This window comes from Gigantopelta aegis, chromosome 4 (assembly GCF_016097555.1).
Source record: "Gigantopelta aegis isolate Gae_Host chromosome 4, Gae_host_genome, whole genome shotgun sequence".
In the NCBI taxonomy this organism is placed as follows: Eukaryota; Metazoa; Mollusca; class Gastropoda; order Neomphalida; family Peltospiridae; genus Gigantopelta; species Gigantopelta aegis.
The window spans coordinates 75,330,895-75,353,925 of NC_054702.1; the positions used below are offsets into that span (position 1 = coordinate 75,330,895).

General features: G+C 32.7%; 2 protein-coding genes across 6 annotated transcripts in view; one reads left to right on the forward strand and one right to left on the reverse strand.

The window, feature by feature from the left end:
* Window positions 1-1,230: 1,230 nt before the first annotated feature.
* LOC121371093 (proteasome subunit alpha type-3-like) lies at window positions 1,231-19,478 on the reverse strand. Its single transcript, XM_041496736.1, has 10 exons — window positions 19,405-19,478; window positions 8,338-8,420; window positions 7,145-7,268; window positions 6,388-6,489; window positions 5,647-5,790; window positions 3,876-3,941; window positions 3,393-3,439; window positions 2,612-2,679; window positions 1,986-2,050; window positions 1,231-1,548 (listed from the first exon to the last, which is right to left on the reverse strand). The coding sequence occupies exons 1-10, from the start codon at window positions 19,423-19,425 to the stop codon at window positions 1,504-1,506; spliced, it is 765 nt and encodes a 254-aa protein (XP_041352670.1). The 5' UTR covers window positions 19,426-19,478; the 3' UTR covers window positions 1,231-1,503.
* Window positions 19,479-19,730: 252 nt separating this feature from the next.
* LOC121371094 (ral GTPase-activating protein subunit beta-like) overlaps window positions 19,731-23,031 on the forward strand; it is a 58,917-nt gene continuing 55,616 nt past the window's right edge. For all 5 annotated transcript variants that reach the window (XM_041496740.1, XM_041496737.1, XM_041496741.1 and 2 more), the window contains exons 1-2: window positions 19,731-19,792; window positions 22,245-22,510. In XM_041496740.1, the coding sequence (XP_041352674.1) occupies window positions 22,307-22,510 (204 nt within the window). In that variant the 5' untranslated portion in view covers window positions 19,731-19,792; window positions 22,245-22,306. The remainder of the gene's footprint in view (window positions 19,793-22,244; window positions 22,511-23,031) is intronic.

Consider the following 23,031-nt stretch of genomic DNA (forward strand, 5'->3'; position numbering starts at 1 on the left):
AAACCGACCACACATCAAGTGAGCGCTTTACCACTGGGCAACATCCCGCGCTGGCTATAGGGAGATTTTGGTAATTTGGATTCTATACTCTGTATTCTTGCTGGTTAAACTAGTCATCATACCACAATAGATGTCTGGTGAATCCCATGTTCAAACCGATTTCAAACATTGCCATATGTTACAAAATATCTTGTAACATTTTCCATTAATTTACTCCTATTGGATCAAGAGTTGGAAGTTTTTCCCCAATTTATTTTAGTTTGACCAACTTTAATTTCCAACACGTGTGTCAACATTTTATACACTAGTCTCTGGACGGGTCGTGTTATGGCGTGGCGTTGTCCATACGTCCATAAACTTTTTTTTTCTTTCGCAAACAGATCTTTCTTATCAATTAATATAGAATCATCAAACATTGCATGCAAATAAAACTTGGGATGGCAGTGGGTCATGTACCATTACTAGGTCAATGTGACCTACTTTTTAGAGATTACTGCATATTAAAGGAAATCCTTATCCAAGCCATATTGTCTGTATCAATGCATATAGGATAATCAAACCTTGCATGCAAGTACAACTTGGCAGTGTCACTGTGACCTACTATTAACAGGTGTATCGATAACCTCATCAGTACTCTTGTTAAAGCCTTTAACACGAATGTTTTAGAATTGTGTTTATATTCTCATTTTAAGAGTTAAATCTGCATGTGCATTTCCTCATGTGCAGGAGTAGCAACATTCTTGTGAGTTTTCCCAAAACAGCAGCCCTCTAAAACAAAAATAATACCTTATATACATTGTTGTTCTGTTTAGCTGACATGGTCAGACCATCCATTTTTTTAAAGTCTTTTTGAACATTTTATTTTTGATAGGTTGTACAGACAGGTGTCATTTTGTGAATGCAACTTTTTTATTGATAATTTTATAATTTTGTATAAATATCAGTTATTAAGCATCAACTAATAAACACATGCAAAATGATGCCAAGGTTCATCTTAAGTAATTTCCCAAGCGAACAGGTTTTATTTGTGTGGGTTTTCGCTTCCAAAACATCCTTTAAGAACTAAGCTGTATTACATGACAATCACCTTGAAAAATACATTCAGAATATTTTTCTCAGATGGCCATGATCCAATAACTTTGTGATGAATAAATAGACCTCTTTAATTTTTTTCTTCAAATGAGTTGGATACAATTAATCACAGTGGTAGAGAAGACAAAACTAAGACACTTTGATTGGTGATGTAAATATATATTCTGTAACATTCACAAATGCATGTAGCATATGATCTAACGTCAGTGCTGTTTAATGCCAGTTCATCCTCTAGTATGACTAGCATTAATAACAATGATCTTAGTAAAGCAGTCAGTTAAGACTTATTGTACATAAACCCTGAAATAAAAAGTTTTCTTCATGTTGCTAATGCAAAGCACTGAGAATGAAACCAGTCTAGTAGATGATGAAGATGAAGACACAAATGATAAATGTCTATGAATAATATCACTATAAATCTTCTTCATCCGATTCATCAGATTCTTCAAGTGCCTCCTGAAAAACAAAAAGGAAATCTGTTAGCATATATATATATAAGAAAATTAATTGTTTTATCAACTTTGTAACTTCATGAAATGATAAAGTTGTCAGTCATTGCTTTAGTGTACAATTTACAAATCTTTCTTGTGTTGAAACAATTCAGGATTTTTTTTTTTTTTTTAAATGAATTGGTTTTTTTTTGGTTTTTTTTATCATTCTCTTTATTTTTTCTGCACTATACAGAACAGACTATTAGTGTTATATAAAAGTGTCGGTCCATACTTTGAAACTATCTCAGTGCTATCGTAAAACCATCATAGGCAATGACAATTTTACGGCGAGTTGTAGTGATGTCATAGCCTACAATGGTTTTATGATATTGTATCGCTAAAATAGCTTTGAAAATCTGTTTCAATAAATTGATAGATGGAGAATTACAAAATTAACCATACCTTAGCATATTTTTCCGCCTCTGCATAAACATCTGGTGGAACCAACTGATGCACACCTCCAGTTGCTGAAAACAAAAATACAATCCGTAACACTGTTATTCGAAACTAACAGAAATAACACTGTATTAATATATCACACAAAACAAGTTTTATATAATATAGTAATACACTCTTAAGAAAACTTTTCAATTTAAAAATATCTTAAGCTGAAAAATCATGCATTACCAGGGGAAAATGTTTCACTGTTAAATGTATCGGTGAATCAAACAATGCTTATTTCAATAACATTCAGCTGTGCATGATGTTTTTCACTGTCGTATGCATACAGCTTTTGTTGCTAACCCATTAACCTTTGTCATGCAGCAATTTTGTATGCCCTGGACATGGTGCTTGAACCTTAGCAAGCGAGGAAAAAATATAATGATGGATGGTCAGACACATAGGATCACCAACTTTGCATTATACAGCACAAAACATTTTTTATTAACACTGAAAAACATTGTACTAGTTAAATATTTATTCCAAGCAAATAAAACTAGTGTGCATATGATAAACAGATGAATAGTATTACATTCACTGTGATACTTAGCATTACAAGATTAAGTAACAAAGATGCACTGGCTTACCTTCACCAACCCAACTAAGTTCCAGTTCAAATGTTTTGTCTTTTACTTCGTCATGTACTATGTGGATACTGAAATTAAAAAACAATGAAAAATGTGTTTTAGATAAAATGCATTGGGATGGACAGACTGGTAGCCAGGAGAGATAACCATATTACTATGTATTGAAGATAGTTGTCAAAATCAGCTATTTCTCCCATCCCTAGCTATAAAATAAATCTGTCTTGCATAGGCCATGATGTCATTGCTTTTAACATGGGGAATAATACGTTGTTTGTAATATATGATGTCATATTAATGCGAGTTGGGTTAGTTTTATGGTTTATTTAATGAATGGATGGATGGGAGAAAAAGACTCCATCATATGCGGTCATGTGGGAAAAAAAAGTACACTCTCAGTGGTGGAAATTTCGACCCTGGGACTCGGCAAGCCTCATCCTGGGTCGAAATAGACTCTTTCAAAATTTCCACTACCGAGAGTGTACTTTTTCTTTATACTAAAATCTGCAGACACACCCTTTAGATATTATCCCCAAAAACCTGTCACTTTGTAAGTTAGCCGGATTAAGACATGCACATGATCTGCTTGAGTAACAAAGATGATCTCTTTAACATGATGAAAGTCTCTATTTATCTAATCCATCCCATTCTCCTACAAAAATATTTTTTCTAAATAATTTCAGTATGAAAAAATGAGTTCCCTGTGAGAAGGACTATAAGTGTTACAAAGATGTTCAAGCATGCCAAATAGATATTTAAAAAAATTATAAATCGATATACTTACATTTTTGCTACTTCTTTAACCAGTTCACGCATTGTCATATCTTTCATCTGTGATAAAACAAATTCAAAAATATGTTTAACAAAAAATATAGATCTATATGTCACTAACTTCATTAAGTAATGTTTAAAGGCATTTAAAGACATCTACTTTTTTAATTATATGCTGTATTGTTATACTATTAATTTTCAAGCAAGTCTGTGATGTAGTTCACAAAAAATGTCAATAATCAACAAATGATAATAATACAGACACACTGTCCCGACAATCCTCAATAACTCTCAATTCAAGAAAAAAATGCAAGAAGAATATCAGTTTTATTACAATCCAAGTCATTTTGTTTATTTAATGGGTGACAAATTATATCAGCAAATTTTTACAAAAATGAAAAGCTAATGATAGCGAATAAAAAACCAAAAATAACAAGTTTAATTTTGAGAATCGATGTTACTAAAATAACACATCTGTTGTACTCAAACAACTTACTTTTAATTTTTCGATTTCAGTCTTTGCAGCTTGCTTTGCTTTACCCACTGCACAGCCATAGTAACCCTAAAAGAAGAAGAAATATATTATGAACATACTGGTTTTGGTAATAAACATTTATTTTCTGGTAATATATCAACAAATATGACTAGGCTTAAAGGTTTTTAAGTAATAATAAGAACGAAAAATACATTTATTTCAAATCAATAATAATTTCTTAATTTTAAAGGCCAATAGTCATTTCAAAGTCAAGGAAAGGGATAATTGACAACAGACACCTCAGTACATTTTAAACTATGATTATTTGGTGTATAGCATATGTTTAGCCAGGGGTTCTAGAATATTTTTTAAATTCACTTGCCATAGGGCCAGTGGATTTGAAAATTTCACTGGCCATGGTGAAAAATTCACTTGCCCAATTTTTACTGTTAATAAAACAAAAAAACTGTAAATTAAAATAATTAACTTTTTAAATGTCCATTTTTCATACTGAGAAAATATGCAAATAATTTTCATCAATTTAGAATAAAGTTACAAGAGAAAACAAACAATTAAGAACCTTTATTAGCATAAAGTGTACATGTATTGCAGTTTAAACCTTTATTAGCTGTACATGTCCCCCCCCCCCCCCCCCCCCCCCCCCCCAACACACACACCATATTAATAATTTTTCAATTTGGGTATTTTGTTAAATTTATCTATTTCATGATACTGTGTTCCTAAGCTTTTTAAAAAACTTTTTTGCAATTTATGTCATATTTTATAAATTAAATTAAATTAAGTATTTGTAAATAGTGACATGCAACCTTTAAAACTAATAAAAGACTGGTTACCATTTTGCATATTATTAGTATTAGAGTAACAAATCTTTGAATTCCAGTGTCAAAAACAAAATGGCGGCAAAACAATGAACTTTTATTTTTCCAATGTTTACACTTTATAACTTTAATAAAGTTATATCAATGGGTATATTGATGTCATGGATGGGTCAGAGATTACTGGTGGCCAACTGTTTGTTAGTGAAATATTGCATGTGATAGCAAATTGAAAGAAGTGACTTGTAGATGTTTATTTTGTTTTTGTATGATCGTAGGACGTAGCATTGTAGATTTTTTTTTTTTTTTTTTTTTTTTTTTTTTTTTTTACCACTTGCCATCGGGATTGTACAAAATAACTTTTACTGGCCCGAATCCAAAAGACACTGGCCTCGGGCATCGGGCCACCGTATTCTAGAAGGCCTGGTTTAGCTCAAAATGTTGTAAATAGAGATACAAATTTGAAAAACCCTGCCACTATGTAGCCTACTCCTACCAATAAAACAGAAAGGAATCTTTCATTGCACTAAATCAGGACTACATACCATGGCCTTTGGCACAGGATCCCCCCTATACACCATCAAGGGTAATCAATCAGGTACACACTAACACTGAGCTACATCCTAATCCCTTTGAACTTCAAGCTCATTGAGATCCATAAATTCTATAATCATTTTCTTTGAAAATTCTTTACAGTTTTTTTTCCCCATGTCACCTATCTGGCCCAACAATTTTTTTTATCTCCTAAATTCAATTAAACACAAAAGTCACACTTCATCTGTAACTCTGTATGATAAAGATATATACACAAAATTTCAGCTCAGTAACTTGATGCATTGCCAGAAAACTATATATAGAACAGACGGACAGACAGAAATAAAAACTAATAGTATAGCCCCCCCCCCCCGATGAACCAGTACTTTGGGATGATAATATAAATTTGTGCAAAACAATACCCATGATACTCCTGATGGGTCAATGAGATACATCTGTGGTCCTTTCTCTTCATAGGAACCGAGAATGACAGCTACCCCAAATGGTCGAATAGAGCTGTACAGGGTGTAAGCATGGACATACATGGAGACCCTGTCTGTGAGATGCTGCAAGAAAGGAAAATATTAGCATATATGCATTCCTATACAATAACATGTCAGGTGCAAATTACAAAGTAAGTCACTTTGACACAGGATTAAGCAGCAATCTTTCATAGTAGGTCAACATTGTTCTCCCAAATCATTGTGAAGTACAAACTGACATGATCCTTCAAGAAGAAATCTTTTCATACTCTATTAGATGGCAGTTGCAAGATTTAGTACAATCTGTCATTATCAATTTCTTTGCATGTTGGTTAAGCATATTTAAACTAAAACTTGCATACTTCAAGACCACTAACACTTTGTTTATGCAAATATACTCCAAAAGTGTTCAGACTGATTTTGGAAACTTGATGCACAGCACACCAGTAGTTATCATTATTGCATTTGTGAACATAAGGGTCTTTGAACTGAACAACCTGAGCCAAACATTTTTAACTACGTGCAATGTATCGGCAGGTAAGCAACCAATTATATAAATATAATCCACATTTAATCTAACAACTGGTTACCTAGGTAAATATCACATGAACTGTAGACAAAAGTACAAATTAGAAACTAACATGAAGTGTTACTCTGCAGACTTAACCAATACAAGCTAACCTTAAGAGGGATGGATGACCCATAGTTATGTCTGTAGTTGGAGCATTCATCCCGACAATTGTCCACCAAGTGTCTGGCATCAGCCAGCAAACCAGCTACAGCCTAAAAAGTAAAATAAACAATAAATTAAATTCTTCTAAAGCCTTACTCTTACACTTAAGACAGCATACATGTAGATAGATATTTTTATTTAAGGAAAATTAAAATTACAATGTTGACTGCAAAAAAATAATAATTATAATAAATTTAATGAAATCTTGCATATGATGGAAGCTTTATGGACACAACCCAGAAATATTTAAGAGGGTTATAGAGGGTGATCGGTTAGTAACATCTTACACATAAACCACAGCAATAAATAAAAATAGCAATGTTTGTGGCATAAGATTATTGTGACAAACATTGACAGAATAAATAGGTACTGCAAGCAAGTCTGTGATGTAGTTCACAAAAAAGGTTCTATGTCAATAATCAACAAATGATAATAATACAGACACACTGTCCCGACAATCCTCAATAACTCTCAATTCAAGCACATTTCCCAATTTTCTACCTAAATTTACACAAATCACAGAAAAAACTAAAAATGGAATGAAAAATATAGCAAAAAAGATAAGGAAATTCTCATACATAATGAACTAAATAAAACCGAGTCTTAATATCCTCATGGGAAACTACTGTGTAATATTTTCCTATTTATTAAATATTTTTGTGTCAAAAAGATTTCATCACGTAATTAAATTACAGTGACACTTACAGCCCCAATATGCCTGTCAATGTTAAATATCCTCTTGTTGGTGCCCGCTTCATACAGTTTTGATGTAACCAGTTTCTCAACCCCAAACACCACTCCATCTTTACCACGAATCCCAATAGCTGTCCTGAAATTAAACAATAAAAATAGGTTTTAAGTATCTTCATAAACTTACAAATACAGTAGTTTTCTTTTTGTGCCATTACCAAGTCAGGACTCCACATCTGTGATTCGTGCCTATACTTGTTTTATAAGCTCCTGTCCTGGGTCCCGACTGCAAGTGTCCTACTCTAATAGTCTGCTGAAGTCTTATTGATCTGTTACATGCAGTTTGTACAGCACCGCTATCGTATTAGTCTCCAGTTCAGCTTTTAAAACATTTATATGTATAGCACTTGGCTCTCTGCTTATAAAACTTTTAGTCTAGACTCAAGACACCATGGCAACACCAAACAAATTGTATGACATTATTAGAGATCGGAGGTCTATAGTCCATCCTATCCTCCTACATAAATGTTTTTTTTGTGTAAATAATTTTAGGTTGGTTTGATATAAGAATAAAAATAAAAGTATTTTGGAATTAACAAATAAAATACTATTTTTGTGTGTAATTTAGAAAACAATCCGCTCAGAAATAAATTATTTGGGGTAAATTCCATAGTATGAAAAAAGGCATTCCCCTTCTGGAATCGGCCTTGGTGGCGTCATGGTTAGGCCATCGGTCAACAGGCTGGTAGGTACTGGGTTCGAATCCCAGGGGAGGCATGGGATTTTTAATCCAGATACCGACTCCAAACCCTGAATGAGTGCTCCACAAGGCTCAATGGGTAGGTGTAAACCACTTGCACCGACCAGTGATCCATAACTGGTTCAACAAAGGCCATGGTTTGTGCTATCCTGCCTGTGGGAAGCGCAAATAAAAGATCCTTTGCTGCTAATCGGAAAGAGTAGCCCATGTAGTGGCGACAGTGGGTTTCCTCTCAAAATCTGAGTGGTCCTTAACCATATGTCTGACGCCATATAACCGTAAATAAAATGTGTTGAGTGCGTCGTTAAATAAAACATTTCTTTCTTTCTTTCTTTACCCTTCTGGAAGGACTGTAGATTGTAAAGTTTGATAAGCACAAGCCATGGCCTAGTTTTTTAATCATTAAATGTTTCATCTTGACAATACCTGTAAAAACAGATCCACTTACCCACTATTTTCTACAGCTTTCTGAGCATATTCTACTTGGAAAACTCTGCCATCAGGAGAAAACTGTGATGCTGACAAATCATACTGAAAAAATACAAATATGGACTGTTAATCATCTTACTGAAAACAGTAAACTTCACCTACATGTACAAGTACATGTTGGAATATTCAAGGAAAAAGGTACAGGTCTATGTATTGTGTTTTATGTAAATCAAAAACTATTCCAAGTAGTTTAGTGCCACACAACATCCACCATTCTACTTACATTTGTATTTTGGTACATGTACATCTAAGAGTAATACATATTTTTAAATATGGGCCTGGCATAAATATAGCCATACAAATATACATATATATAAGAAAATGTCCACATTCAGTAATTAATATTAGTAGATCTGGACTGATGAACCTAGCCCGAAAACACCAAAGAATACTGTTGCTCTTCAATTATGTTAGAACTTTTTCATCTTGGTTAACAAAGTTACTGTGATATTAAGGTACATGACACTGTCTATAACATTTTATTTAGCAATTTGCTAGCTACGTTTCAGAGATTGCTACACAATTCTATGACATCAAATAGTAGAACACTGTCAATCAATTATCATTTGTCCCTATTCAAAATTAACAAAAAATATTATGTTTATTTCATCATCGAACTTGGAATAATTTTCACACATTAGTCATTTTGTACCATCACTGAGAGTCATTTCATATCATAATGTAAAAATGAAATTTATCTAGTCATCATACCTCACCAATATAATATATAGTTATATATCAAATTTTTTATAGGTACAATTGACTTGTTTAAATTACTTTTGTTTTTCAAATCTGACCAGATGCATCATCAAACTTAAACTTAAACTTGTAATAATTTACAAGGGAGATAACTGATTGATTAATGTTCACCAAAATATAAATATGATTTCTGTATTTTCACTGTAACTAAAATACAGTCAACATATGACTTTTCACCGAATATCACTTTTATGGTTTCTGTAGATCTACATACTTCATTACTATGCATATAATAAATTTAGTTATTGTATAAATTTTATAAACTTTCTTCCTCAAGTATATTGTTTTTCTCCTCAGGATGATGTGACTGGTAACCATTCATTTTATGTTTTTTTTTATCATTATATGGTACAAACTTACTGTTCACAATGGTATGAATTGACTAGGCAATATTGTATAAAATTACTATGATTCATTTTTTGTCTCAAATTTTCAAAACATTAAAAATTAATCAACCTCTGCAATTAAGAAAATGACCACAGCAAAAAAATGGAAATATAGTGTCCACAGCATTTTCCACAGACATTTTACATGTATGCAACTTCGGATTATAAGTAAATCTGAATGATGAGTTTGTTATTTATTTTGTTTGCCAATATGCTATCAGATTCATTTATACCAGTGTCGGTATTCGTTGACTAAAAGTGAAGCATTAGTTAACACATTGATGACAAGATAAAAAACAATGGGGTTGTAAGGGGATGACAATTTATCATATACAGCGTAGTCAGTCTGCAGTAATGTGCCAGTTCAATCTTTATCTTTTAATTATATTACATCAAAGTGTCAGAATATATTTAATGCAATATAGAATTAAAATTATTTTCATTAAAGGGACAGACCCTAGTTTTAAACACTACACAATATTTTTCACTATTAGAGCCGTTTATGATCACTGAATTCAAACATTACTTACATTTTATTGTTTTAGATTATCCATTTCCATAGAACTATTATCATAACAATCTCTCCCTATATGTATATCTACATCATCAGGCCAACCATAAAACTTCAAGTGACTTGTAGGTATATATGGTGAACATTTCACTCGAAATAAAAAACCCGTACTGCACCACAGCCACGGTTCAACATGTACACAACCTGTCACTCTACCTGTAATCCAGTGATAGCTGCAATGCACGTGTTATGAACAGTCAACAGAGTCCAATGACCTTCCCCAAGTTCAGTCAGCAAAGGATATTTGACTGGATTCTGACATGAACATTTGGTTTACCATGCAGTGCATAAACCAGTCTAGCGAATGTTTTTCTGCTCAGCCTGGCTGAACTCAGCACTAGCTGGAACTCTCTTTAATGCTGGTAATTGATATACACTGGTGGCACCTAAGTCTGCAGACCTAAGCATTTTAAAGTTAAAATATTTCTTTAAAATTATTTGTTTCACCGCCACAGTACAACTGAACAATAAACGTGTTGCTACTGAAAGTTTTTTGTTTTTTTTGTTTTTTTTAAACTCAAGTAATGAGTGCATTTTTAGTGGAACCCCTCTGTATTTACTGGCCTGCATGACGGCACATAAGTACGCGTAGAAAACGTTAAAACAACCACTTCTGTCGCTAATGTTTACAGAAACAACAACAAATAATGGATCCGACTTTTTGTAAGTTCTAAAAAACAAACACTTCCTGTTATAGTCTGCAGGGATTCTAGAATTTTTATAAAATCCACTAGTCATGGGATCAATTATTTAAAAATTAAAATTTTTTTACTAGCCCTGCATTACTTTATGTTAGTATAATTTTATTAAATAATAGTAATAATTGGATACGTCACCTAAAGAGGTAGATAGAGCTTAAAAATACTAACATTGGGGGATTGGGGTGAATGCAGGCTATTCATATAACGCACTTAAAAAAAAAAAAAAATTCAAGTCTTGCAAATTTAATTATGTAATGTTTAAATATAATTTAATATAATATAGATGTTGGCCGATTTTTTTTTTTTTTCATCAATCATCATCATCATGGTTTATTTGTTTTCCCCTCACTGGCCACCGGGCTCTAACAATGTACATATTTGTGGAATACTAGTATATTTATGACTACTAGCATTTGCATTTTTTTTTTTTTTAATATCGGCTAATTAATCACAGAACTGAACTCGTCCCTTTCTTTACTAGTTACAATTTTTAATGTCCCGGTAAAGAAATTCACGGGGTCGGTGAGGGGTCCTTCCGGCCCCTAGGGGAAACACTGATGGTAGACCAAACACTTTGGGGGCATTTTCGGGGCATTTGCTTTTCATTAAAAATACACAAAAATTAATTGAAATAAACATTAATGTAATTTATGTGCTTGCTTTAATAAATAAATGGCAAAACATATAAAAGGCATATTTTATTAATTAATACAGTGCTTCTAGATTATGGTAGCCTCACTCCCATGCAGGCCTTTCCCCAGGATTTTTTTAAGGCGCCTACATATTTAGCATCATTATAACACAAAAATCAAGCCAAAAGAAGTGGGGTAGTGGGTTGAAAACAGTTAAGCGTTTGCCTTCAATCCATCAAATCATGTTGGGTTTTGTTGTTGTTGTTTTTTTGGGGGGGTTAAATTTTGTTTTAAAATATCCCATCAATTCCCCACCCCCAACAATTTCATAATTTGCACCATGTTGTTGCTGTTGATTTCAGCGTCGTGTTAAATGCTTGTTGTGATTTTTGCTTGTAAAATACCTAAGCTAAGAATGCTGACTTCACAGTATATTCATTTATAATAAAAAAATAAAAAAAATAAAAACGTTAATAAAATAAAATTGTACGGTCTTTTTAAAATCCAGCTAACTTATTAAATGTCACCTCACAGTTTTACAAATATATATCTAGCATTATCTAACAAATATGATTATTGTAAACTAATTCAGTGTACGTGTAACTGCAATTTGTATAAATACTGCATGTTCATTTCCCGCGATCGCGATCTGCATGCGTGCTCACGACCATAGGTACAAAATTAACAAAGACAAAGGAAATAACCGAAACTGCAGTTAGGTATTCATTGATGCAAACAACTATTGCTTTTCTACAAATTTACATCAAGATTTACTTCTGTGTAATTGTATTGTTTAATGTCCGCAACGATGTCTCTTGACACGTGGGTGTCAGCTGACTCTGAAGCGTGACGTATATTACGCCAAGAGCGTTCCTCAGTTCAGCCAACGAATGTTCTTCCTAACGTTCGCGAACTATTTGATTGGTGTCCATTTGGTTTAACGTGAAGCACACAAACCAGTGTAGCGAACATTTTGTTTTCTTTCGGTCTAGCTGAACTCAGCCCTTGGGATAGCCGATATGTCTTTCGGCCCTGAACTGGCATGTGTATTCAAATTGACATGCATTGTCGGTTTGTTTTCATTACTTTGGTTCAAAGACTTTACAAAATTAAAATAGCAAGTTACATATCTTCCAGACATTGAATCACCGTCACATTGCTGTCATACATGTCGAATGCATGCCATTAAAATTAATAACCTTGATTATTAAAATTAGCAAACATCATAAGGCATACGCTGTATTCTGGATAACACCGTTTCTTGTTACTGGTCGCGAGATCGCTATTATGCTAATTGAATATTTGGTATTATTATGTTTGAGGTGTCGAATAGATTATGTAACTGTTTATTCACATCAGAAGATAGAAAATGGCTCAGCAAATTTTTTAGCCACTTGCTAATTTTATTAGCCATTTTTTGGGTAAAAATTATTTTTAATTAGCCTATGGCTAAATTAGTTACCAACAGTCCTGGATGTTTTCAGTATGTGTTTTGGGAAGGGGGTGTAACCGTGTTAGGATAGAAATTACTGATTGCCAACTTAACTGTACTATTAAAAAGTGCTTCACCTATTGTTTATTGAGTTAAATAGGCATCTTCTTTGATTGGCCTTGAAGCTTGATTGCTCGGCACGGGAATCCCATTACACGTAAGTGCCTTCCTGACAGATTAGCGGTCCCAGTAGATGTGGTAAAATTACCAAACACCAATTGTGAGCAGACGACTGGTCCATTGTTAAGTAGTTAGGAAGTGTTTTACCTGTCATAGTGATTAGGTGTGCTTGATATACTGGTACACAAGTTGTTTGCAAGAGGTAGTCGACTGCCACGCTCGTACTTGTGATAATTGTTTTTCTAAAGTACTTCAGATCAAGGCGTAGCGGCAATTGATTTAAGGCATGTCGAGCCGCTACGCCTAACGGCCCTGGGGAAACCCCTGCCCATGGCTAGTGATATTCAGTGTTGGGCTAGTAAATAACTACTATTGACATGCCCAGCGGCTAGTAAACAAAATAATAGTTAAATATTGCAAATGAGTCTATTTTGTAAATATGAATATCCTGACCCCACCTCAACTCCCAATGTTAGTGTTTTTAAGCCCTATCTGCCTCTTTAGGTGATATATCTGATAATTACTATTATTTAGTAAAATTGTATTAACTTAAAGTAAAGTAGGGCTAGTGAATTTTTAATTGCGGCTAGTAATTTGATTTAATCACTGATCCCATGGCTAGTGGATTTAACAAAAATTCTAGAAGCCCTGATTAATAATACCTTTTTGGGTGTTTTATAAAGGCAATTTTAGAATTAATTAGTGAAAAAGGCTTCTTTAATCTCAGGGCAGCATGGTGCTGATTAAGGCAAGGTGGTGCTAGATTATTGAGGAATGGTGCTGCATCTAGTTCACCAAGGTAAACATCTACGGTCCGTTTTTTTACATTTTTACATTTATTGGACCCATGTTTACAAGTTTAACAGCAAAAGCAAGTGCGCACTTTCCGCCCAGATTTCAGGGAAATTGATACAACCATGGAATTAATTATTTTGTGGCGAAATATGAGATGTACCAATAAATATAAACACTTACTGTATAAAGAAAACTTCCCGAGTCACGTTTTACGCATAAATAGACAGTTTGTCCAAATAGTAATCCTGCAATTATCCAGTTTTCAGTTACAAACAAAATCTCGAATATTTCCGCCGGCCATTATGAGCATATTTAAAATGTGATTGAAAACTGTTGGCGGAATCGGATTATTTTTATTATTACTCGTCTCAGGTTCACACGTTGCTTCCACGATATTTAATGGAATATCACGTTTAATAATAATAATAATAATAATAAATAAACTTAATTAATGAATAATATTTTTTAAAAATCAATTAATTAATACTTAATAAATAATAATATAATATTAAATTACTGCATAATGTTAGTAATTATAATAAATAAATAAATAACATAATAAATAAATTATTAATTTAATAATAATGATAATAAATAAATTAATTGATTAATTTAATTATTAACTAAATAAAACGGGGTTTTTCTCATTTATAAATGTTTCCGTTATACACACACACACACATAGAGACTTATATACAAACAACACAGAGGTTAAGTAGGAATCAAAATACACATCGGTTTAGCCAATGTGCAGACAGGTACAAGGCAGTCATCACAAGCAGCAGTTGTCATCAATGCATATTTTGATTCCTAGTTAACCGTTTGAACATTAACTGTGTTGCTGAGGATTGCCTCGCAACCATATGAACATGTTTTGTAATTAATGCATAACTGTGACTTGATGACAACTGCTGTTTGTGATGACTGCCGTGTACCTGTCTGCACACTGGTGTGCACTTGACAATAACATGCAAGTAGTGGGATGGATGTGTATCATTCCTGTTATTTTGTTGGTACCAGGATAACTTCAGGTAAGTTTACAGTTAACATGTACATACACTTATGTTAATTTCTAAATGTTATGGTTAACATTTGAGACTTAATGCTTGATAATTATGTAGTTGAACATACTTTTTCAGTACTTCATTTAAGTACATTGCTGTGCAGATTTGTAATGTAACTACATATGACTTATAGTACAAGTTTTGAAAGTAGTTACATGAATATGTTTCAATGAATAAATTACATGGAGCTGACAATCATTATAACATGTTAGATTTACATGTATGAAATGTTTTCAACAGCCAGTTTAACTTTCAAATTGTCTGTTTTCCCATTATTTGTGTGTCTATTCACCTTTCCCTAGAACTTGCTATAAAAGATTAATATAAATATTAAGAAAGGTTAATGTTCAAATGATTTTTTAGGTGAAAAAAAATGAAACATCAAAAAAGAGAGTAAAAACAAATAATAAATAAACAAGACCCTTAAAATAACTAATGACCTGCAATGATAATTAAAGTAAGATTTTTTTTAAGAACAAAAAAAAAGAGAGAAAAACCTTTGAAACAAATGTAAGCAATGGCCTGTAATAATAATATATATAACAAAAATACTAAAGGAAATAATAATTTCTAAAAAAGAAAATAAATGAAGGCCTTAAAATACATAATAATACACCCCAAAACTTTAATGTGATAATGCATATAATGCAACCCACACAAAGCACATATATAGAAACAAAAATAACAAAATAAATAATCAATTCCATTCAGTTCTGCAATATTTTTTTTTATTGGGTGTATGTAAAATGCTTGATACGAATAATTCTCGTTCCACAATATTTTCATTCCGCATTTTCGAGGTGCCAGGATAAAAATAACTTTCATAATGTTTAAATGTGTCATCTTTAAACATCTAATCCTGGAAAGGTTACCAAAGGTATTGTACTTAATATTTTTGTCTAAAATTTATTAAAATATGTTGTTGTACGTGTTGAGGCTCTTAAATAAAGCACATATGCCTGATTTTATTAAATCGTGATTGCAAATGGAAAATTCTATCCAATGGATAAATGTTACGGCACAGCAATAAACATCACAATAATAAATATCGTGCCAGAGACGTTTATTTTGATGAACTAGTGCTGCACCATGCTAAAACACTAAGTAGCATAGAGCAAGCATTTTTTTAAAACACTTTTTAAAAACTTTTTTTTATGTAAACTGAAGCAAATGGACCTAATTAGAAGGAAAATAAACAAATAAGTTTTAATATTTCATAGAAAAACCTCTTTTTTATAGTCAGAAAAATGACGATTTCACAGGTATTGCAGAGGCTAATTTCGTGGTTTTGGCAAAAACGTGTCTTCACCATACCACACTAAAATGAAGCATTATAACAAAAAAACTAAAAATATGACAATTTTACTTGTTATCTCATCAAACTATCCTCACAATTTCAATATGTTTAGTCACTCCCTGTATTTTTAGCTGCCTGTCAAACATGTGACCCGTCTGCCAAAATTGTGTCTGTGAAATGCCAAAAAGTGAAAACTTCTTATAGTGTTGCTACATATTAATAATCAAATTATATATATTATTTCTACTAAGGATATATACATAATTGATGATAAAATTTACTAATACTCATACAAATATACTAAACAGTGTTTATTTATTGGTATATATGTCAATGGGAAAAACGAAAAAACGTTTATGTATGTATTTATTGAGCTGAAAGGCTTTCCCATCACCAACATTTTACAACATTACATGTATTTGCAATTCAGTTGCACACAGTAATTTATATATAGCTATTCACACACCCAGATAAAACATGCACTAAACAACAAGACAGAATATGATAAATGTTTTGAAAGGTCACTAGCCCAAATTCCTGATCAATTATAACTGGAATTTTTATATAATTTGTAACATTACAAATTTACAAATATAACAGTAAAATGAAACAAACAATTAAATCATGTTGTAACTTTCATTTTAGGCCAGACAAGCAAGAGCATAAAACACATAAGAATATAAACCATGTCATTAAATTTGTTAAAAGGACAAGAATTATTAATCAAATTCCACCACAGGAATTCACAGTAGGAAGACTGTGTTCATTTACATGGTGTATACCTTTTGCACACTCAATCTAGTGTTGAATACTTTCTTCTGGATCAAAACTTTCTATTTCAGGGCCAAGATGCATAATGCACAGTACAGACTGAAGTTTCCTGTGACATTCTATTTCTTTGCAGTGTTTTTAGCTGGTTCAGTTTGCTGAAAGACCGTTTACAAGCAACAGTTGATTTTGAAAGCATCTTGTTACAAGATTATGAATCGAGTTTTGATATCAGAATTATTTTAAAGTCCAAGTTATTATGACTTGAGACAACATTACTGGATGAACAAACAAAAATGGTTTCAAAATTTGTTTTGGTTAACGACACCACTAGAGCACACTGATTTATTAATCATCGGCTATTAGATTTCAGACATATGGTAATTTTGTAATATAGTCTTAGAGAGGAAACCCACTACATGTTTCCATAAGCAGCAAGGGATCTTTTATATGCACTTTCCAACCGTTAATATACAAGTCGTGGTGCACTGGCTGGAATGAGGAAATAGTTTCAATACCTAAATAAAACAAGCATGTTTTTAGTATTATTACTAAATGAAACAATAAACATGACTGGTGTTGTTAAAATGCAGATGTCAGTTGGAATCACAGTTTTGTTACCATTGGCTAAAATTATGTATGAACAATTGGTTTTGATTGGTCATTTTAAATAATATATGTGAAACTTGTCTTGAACGTACCACTAAATATCATGATTATATTCCTGATGTTCGTAACTTTGTTTAAAAAGCACCAATTTGTATTTTACTCAATACATACAAGTGCAGGTACAACAATGATGTCAACAAAATAATACACGGTAATCTTGAATACAGAAATATTTTGTTTAATTATTAGTTGCTTGAGAAATTTGCAGTGAATCCCTCATGATCAGTATCAAAATGTTCATAAATGAGTACAGTATGATAAAAGACATACATTTGGTCATGTTGGTGTATTACATATCAATTTCTGAAACACTATACAACATGTTTTTGCCACACTGACTGTCACTCAATCATTTGTCAGTGTATACAAATGCAACAAAAATGACTGTAACACTGAAATTTTTGGCCAATTACTATATTCTATTTTAATTTATGTAAAGAAATCTACAGTTTCTTTTATTCACACTTGGTGATTAAATATTTTCCAAAGAACCACCACCAAACCCCCCCCCCCTCCAAAAAAAATAAAAAAAAAATAAAGGAGTAAACTTTGAACTAGAAGTGTGCAATTGTGTTCTACAACTGTATCACTAAAAACTTTTGGCTAATGGCTGTATAGTATTTTTTTTTTTTCTGTTAACACTACAAAAATATTTTGGTCCTCAGTGACTCAATACTTTCTCAATGTGATTTATTCTTCAAAAACAAACTAATTTGGTATTAATTAAACCTATAAAAGCTTTATTGAATGTCTACCACGTTATTTATATATCATTTACGGAAGTATGCGCGCTATTATCAAGAAACACAACTACCATTAGTGACGTGTACGTCCAGATAAGTTATGTCCCTTGCAAGGTATTCTAGAGAAGTTACGTCCCTTGCAAGGTATTTTTCCGGTCACCATAACTACTCGGTACCAACGTTTCATAAACAAACTAACTATGAATACGGTTGTTTTAAAATATGTCACTGGCGAATATCATTTGTTAAAAGTATTTCCCATTATATTATAAACATATGAAGTTGCGTCTGGATGTTTAAATGTCTTTAAAGTGTTTATCAATGTTTGTAAAAAAACAATTGTCAGTATCTACTTCGCACTAAAATGGCAGTGTTACTTGATTTAATGCATTCATCACCCTAGTTTACATATTCGGCACAATTCCCATTATTACCCCAGTCGTTAATGTACATAAGGCTGGAGAAAAATGCATGTAATCTGAGACGCGATTTTGTCAAAATGAGTTTAGAGTAGCGGCCCTTTGCTTGCTCGTCGCTACACTAAGAAAGGATTTGTTTTATGTCCACATTATTGATTTTTTTTACGTTAATTGATTGCAATCTATTTTGTTTCACATATCGTTGCTGAATCATTCAAAGAACTTTCCATGGAAACAACAATATTTATGGCTTTCCTTTGGCACTGTCATATGTATAAAGAACATTATAAATACTTATAATCTAATATTATAAATAGTTAGGGTTAGTGACAGTGCCAAAGGAAAGTGCTTCCTATTTATGCTCAGAAATAGTTTGCCTTCAATCTCAAACTTGGATAAATCTCAACCTTACAATTCAGACTTCGGGTCTGTTTTGAAAAAGCTTCATGAACATTTTCATTTTCATGATTTTGTAACAAAACATCCAACACTGTCCTGGGAAAAGAAACAAATAAGAAAAACCGAAACAAAACATATCCTGGATGTATAAACAAGTAAAGATATTTATTTACATCTCGAATTTAATAAGTCATCATTTTATGAAACTTACACCTGTTCCAATGGAACTCATATTTTGTTTTCTCTTGTTCACGAAGTCTGCGGTGTCATGCAGTCTGTTTTCATTTCCGGTAAAAATATAAAATCTCGTCTTACGACGAATACGGATTCAAACATATTTGACCATGAGAGAGGTGGTTAGGCTGTTTCACTTGATTTATTATTACAATTGTTGCAGTTAAAAATACATGCAGTTATTTTTGTGGTAATAAGCAAATATATTTACTAATGACGTTTGATGTTTTTTTGTGTATTTTAATTTATGCCTAAATCGTTTCAATGTTGAGTACATATGTTTACAATTTCCTGTTTTGGAGGAAAATGGTGAAAAAAAAAGTGAAAAACTTCAAAAAGCTATGATAAATTGTATTATTACAGAGGTTATGATTGTTTCTTTGGTTGTTTCTTCTAAACTGCATGCGGTGTTTATTCAAAGCATTTTGTTTAGCAGTTATTAAGCTTATTTGACTGCACAAACTACTTTTGGTCATGTGTTTCTGCCTGACAGTGACGGTTCTCAGAAATAACTTCCATAAGAATTAACTTTAAAAAGACATTTAAAGTCAAGCATTACCAAAAACATCATAGTAATATAAACTTTGATTGTAATTTATTACGAAATATAGACTTAGCAAATAATATGTCATATCATCAGATATTCCAGTCAAGTGTGTCTGACAAATACTGTTTACATGCCAAAGACCCAATGATTCAGTGCGAATTGATGTGCACTGAGTATGATTACTTCCAGTTGTTGTTACTACTATCTTTAGTTATGAAGCACTTCGGTGTGCTTTCAACCCATTCCACATCCACATATGTCGACTAGCTAGTGGAAGTCTATTAACCAAATGCAGTTTGTTTTGCTTCCATTTATGATGTTACGTAATACGAAATCAATGATACAGTCCCAGACGTGATGTTATATGAAAGCAACAGGGCCCTTCTGTTGTGTCATAACTGTATTTGGTTTATGCAAGTGGGGGGACTTATTGTCTGTTTTGTTTTTATTACATACCCTCAAATTATTTTTTGGTAGAAAGCCTACAACCTGTTATTCTCGGAACCGAACATACAGGTACTTCGACCCCTGACCGCCATCGTTTATCACGTGACACGGTGAAGCTCTTCCTTAGTTACGTATGGTTTGATAGTGAATTGAGACAACTTTGGTCGATCATTTACAGCAGTTAACGGCCAAGATACCTGAAACAAGTTGTGCAGTTGGCTGCATAAATCATAACATGATGTAAAAAAAAAATATCGTTTTATAAATTTCGAAAAGAAGAGATCAGACGCCTCTTCTGGGTAGATGCACTAAAACATGTCAAACCTGAATAAACGCCAGCGGCCATGGCTTCCCATACAGAATGTGACTACGTTGAGTTTAATGTTGCTTGTCGACACTAACTGACAATAGCAACCAAAATGGTTAAAGCATGTGCAATGATAAAAATTCCACACTATACTGAAAATAAAATAGACTTCTATGAAAAAAACCCGGATGCACCCAGTTCTTGAATAAAGAGTATACTCTTTTTTTTTCTTTTTTTTTTTTTTTAATCATCAAATGTGTGTGGTCTTCATTTTTCATTTAATCGAATTTTAGAGTCGCTTGGACATTCTCTATACTTGTATTTATTTGGCAATACTTCACCTACTATATCTTATTTATTTTAATTATTTTTAAATTTTAAAATAAAAGTACATACCGTTCAATTACACATATAATAATAATTATAAGTTCTTGTAACTGGTTTACTTCATCATTTAAGTCAAGTATCCTTAATAGCCCTCGATCCCCACATATGTTGTCAGGGACAACCCTGATAACATATAAACAGGGGAGGGCTAGAAAACACTCTAGCTAGATACATCATTCAGTGGCTTGAAAAATGTTGCAAGTATGATTTTCCCATTTTCCCATTTCCAATTGGATATGAGATCGTGGTGAAAATTGTGGATAAATCCTTGGATGAGCACTCTATATAGTTGCCTTCTCACAAAACTAGACTGGCACAAATGAAACTACAGTTCTCTTAATTTTCAGAGGCCTATACTGGGAGACTATATATCATGACATATAAAATACTCAAACTTTGTTGCATTTCAAAGTAACATTAACAATGAGGATGGTTTATGGTATATTTATAGCCAAATGTATCTTAAATTTGAGAGTGAAATTTATTTATTTATTTAAAAGAAAAAAGAAGCTATTACGAGCACTATAAATCATTTCCTATCTAGACAGTTCAGGGTTGCCATGTACATGTAGAGCTGGTGGTATGGATGAGACTGTATATCACAAAACCGCACAAATAATTTTCGGTATTGGTATTATGTCAGTACCGATTTACCGTACCAAGCAAATCTCAAAATAACGTAATTTCGGTATTGAAAAAATGTTTCACTGCCAATTAGTAAAGCACTAACAATATATCTGACAAATGCAAAATGGACATCGTTCTTCCTGAGAATCGACAGAAAAACAGTTGAGCCTTAACTCGAGCCTGCATTTAAAGCTGAGTATACTGTAAATACTGCTCGATAATTGTATCAGTATTGTGTCAGTACTGATACCGAGGTAAATCACCCCCAAAATACTGATACCGAACCTGAAATTTCAATACCACAGAGCAATCACACCCTTCTAACCATGAGATCTGGTTAATTAATGTGGTACTCGGACATGCATCACTTGAGTTGTGAAAATACATATGTATATGCAGTGGTAATGGAAGTAGTCTTTTTGTATTTTTAAAGTTAGATTTATCATGTTAATCACTGATGGTTATACAGGTCTGCGATGTTATTGTTTTGTTTTTATTGCAGATTGTTTGAAGATGACGAGCTACAAGTAGTCCACATCTGTGTACTTAGCCACACTGACGGCTATGTATTCTGAGTGGTCATCCCTTCAGGAGGAGATCCAGAGTGGGAAGGGTAACCAGTCAGTTCTAAACAACTTCCCACCTGGCGTAGGTCAAGAAGTTGCAAGTGTTGTCGTTCGAAATATTGCTGCTAACCTCAGCATTTCTGCTGCAAGTGATGAGCCGAGCAATTTGAAGGATGACAAAGACGTCAAATGGACCATGGAGGTTTGTAACTATTGTACCAGATTCTTCTTAACCTGTCTGCATTTAAAACTGATTAGCTGATATTGTTTTCACTTCTATTAAAGAATTTGATAAACTCAGAATATTGAACAGTTGTTTTGGATCATTGAAAGATTTGGTTCCATATTGATATATTTGAGGTACAGTGTGACAAAATATTCTACATTTTTAAATGTATGTGGTGTTAAAATAAATTTCAAATTAAAAATATTTTTATTTTCAAGAATAGATAATTAATTTTGAATTGAACCAGGGGCAAAGTGTATTATTATTATGGGTTGTTTCCAGGATAGCTTTTAAATTTTATTAAATTATTAGTCCCCTACCAGTCCAACTAGAAGGGACTATAGGTTTTGTCATATTCTGTTTTAAGTCCATCCACCTGTCTCTCCATCTGTCCTACTTTTTCTTCATAATGACTTAAGATATTGGGCAGATCAGGTTTGACTTTCATGAGCATTTACCCTTTTTTGTGTGACCGTTATGGTCCTTGAATTTTAGCA

Coding starts and splice junctions, on each gene's coding strand:
- LOC121371093 (XM_041496736.1), bottom strand. CDS start 19,425: ATGAGTTCCATTGGAACAGGT. Junction 2,051..2,611: donor ACTTAGTTGGGTTGGTGAAG/GTAAGCCAGTGC, acceptor TTTTGTTTTCAG/CAACTGGAGGTGTGCATCAG. Junction 1,549..1,985: donor AGGCGGAAAAATATGCTAAG/GTATGGTTAATT, acceptor TTTGTTTTTCAG/GAGGCACTTGAAGAATCTGA.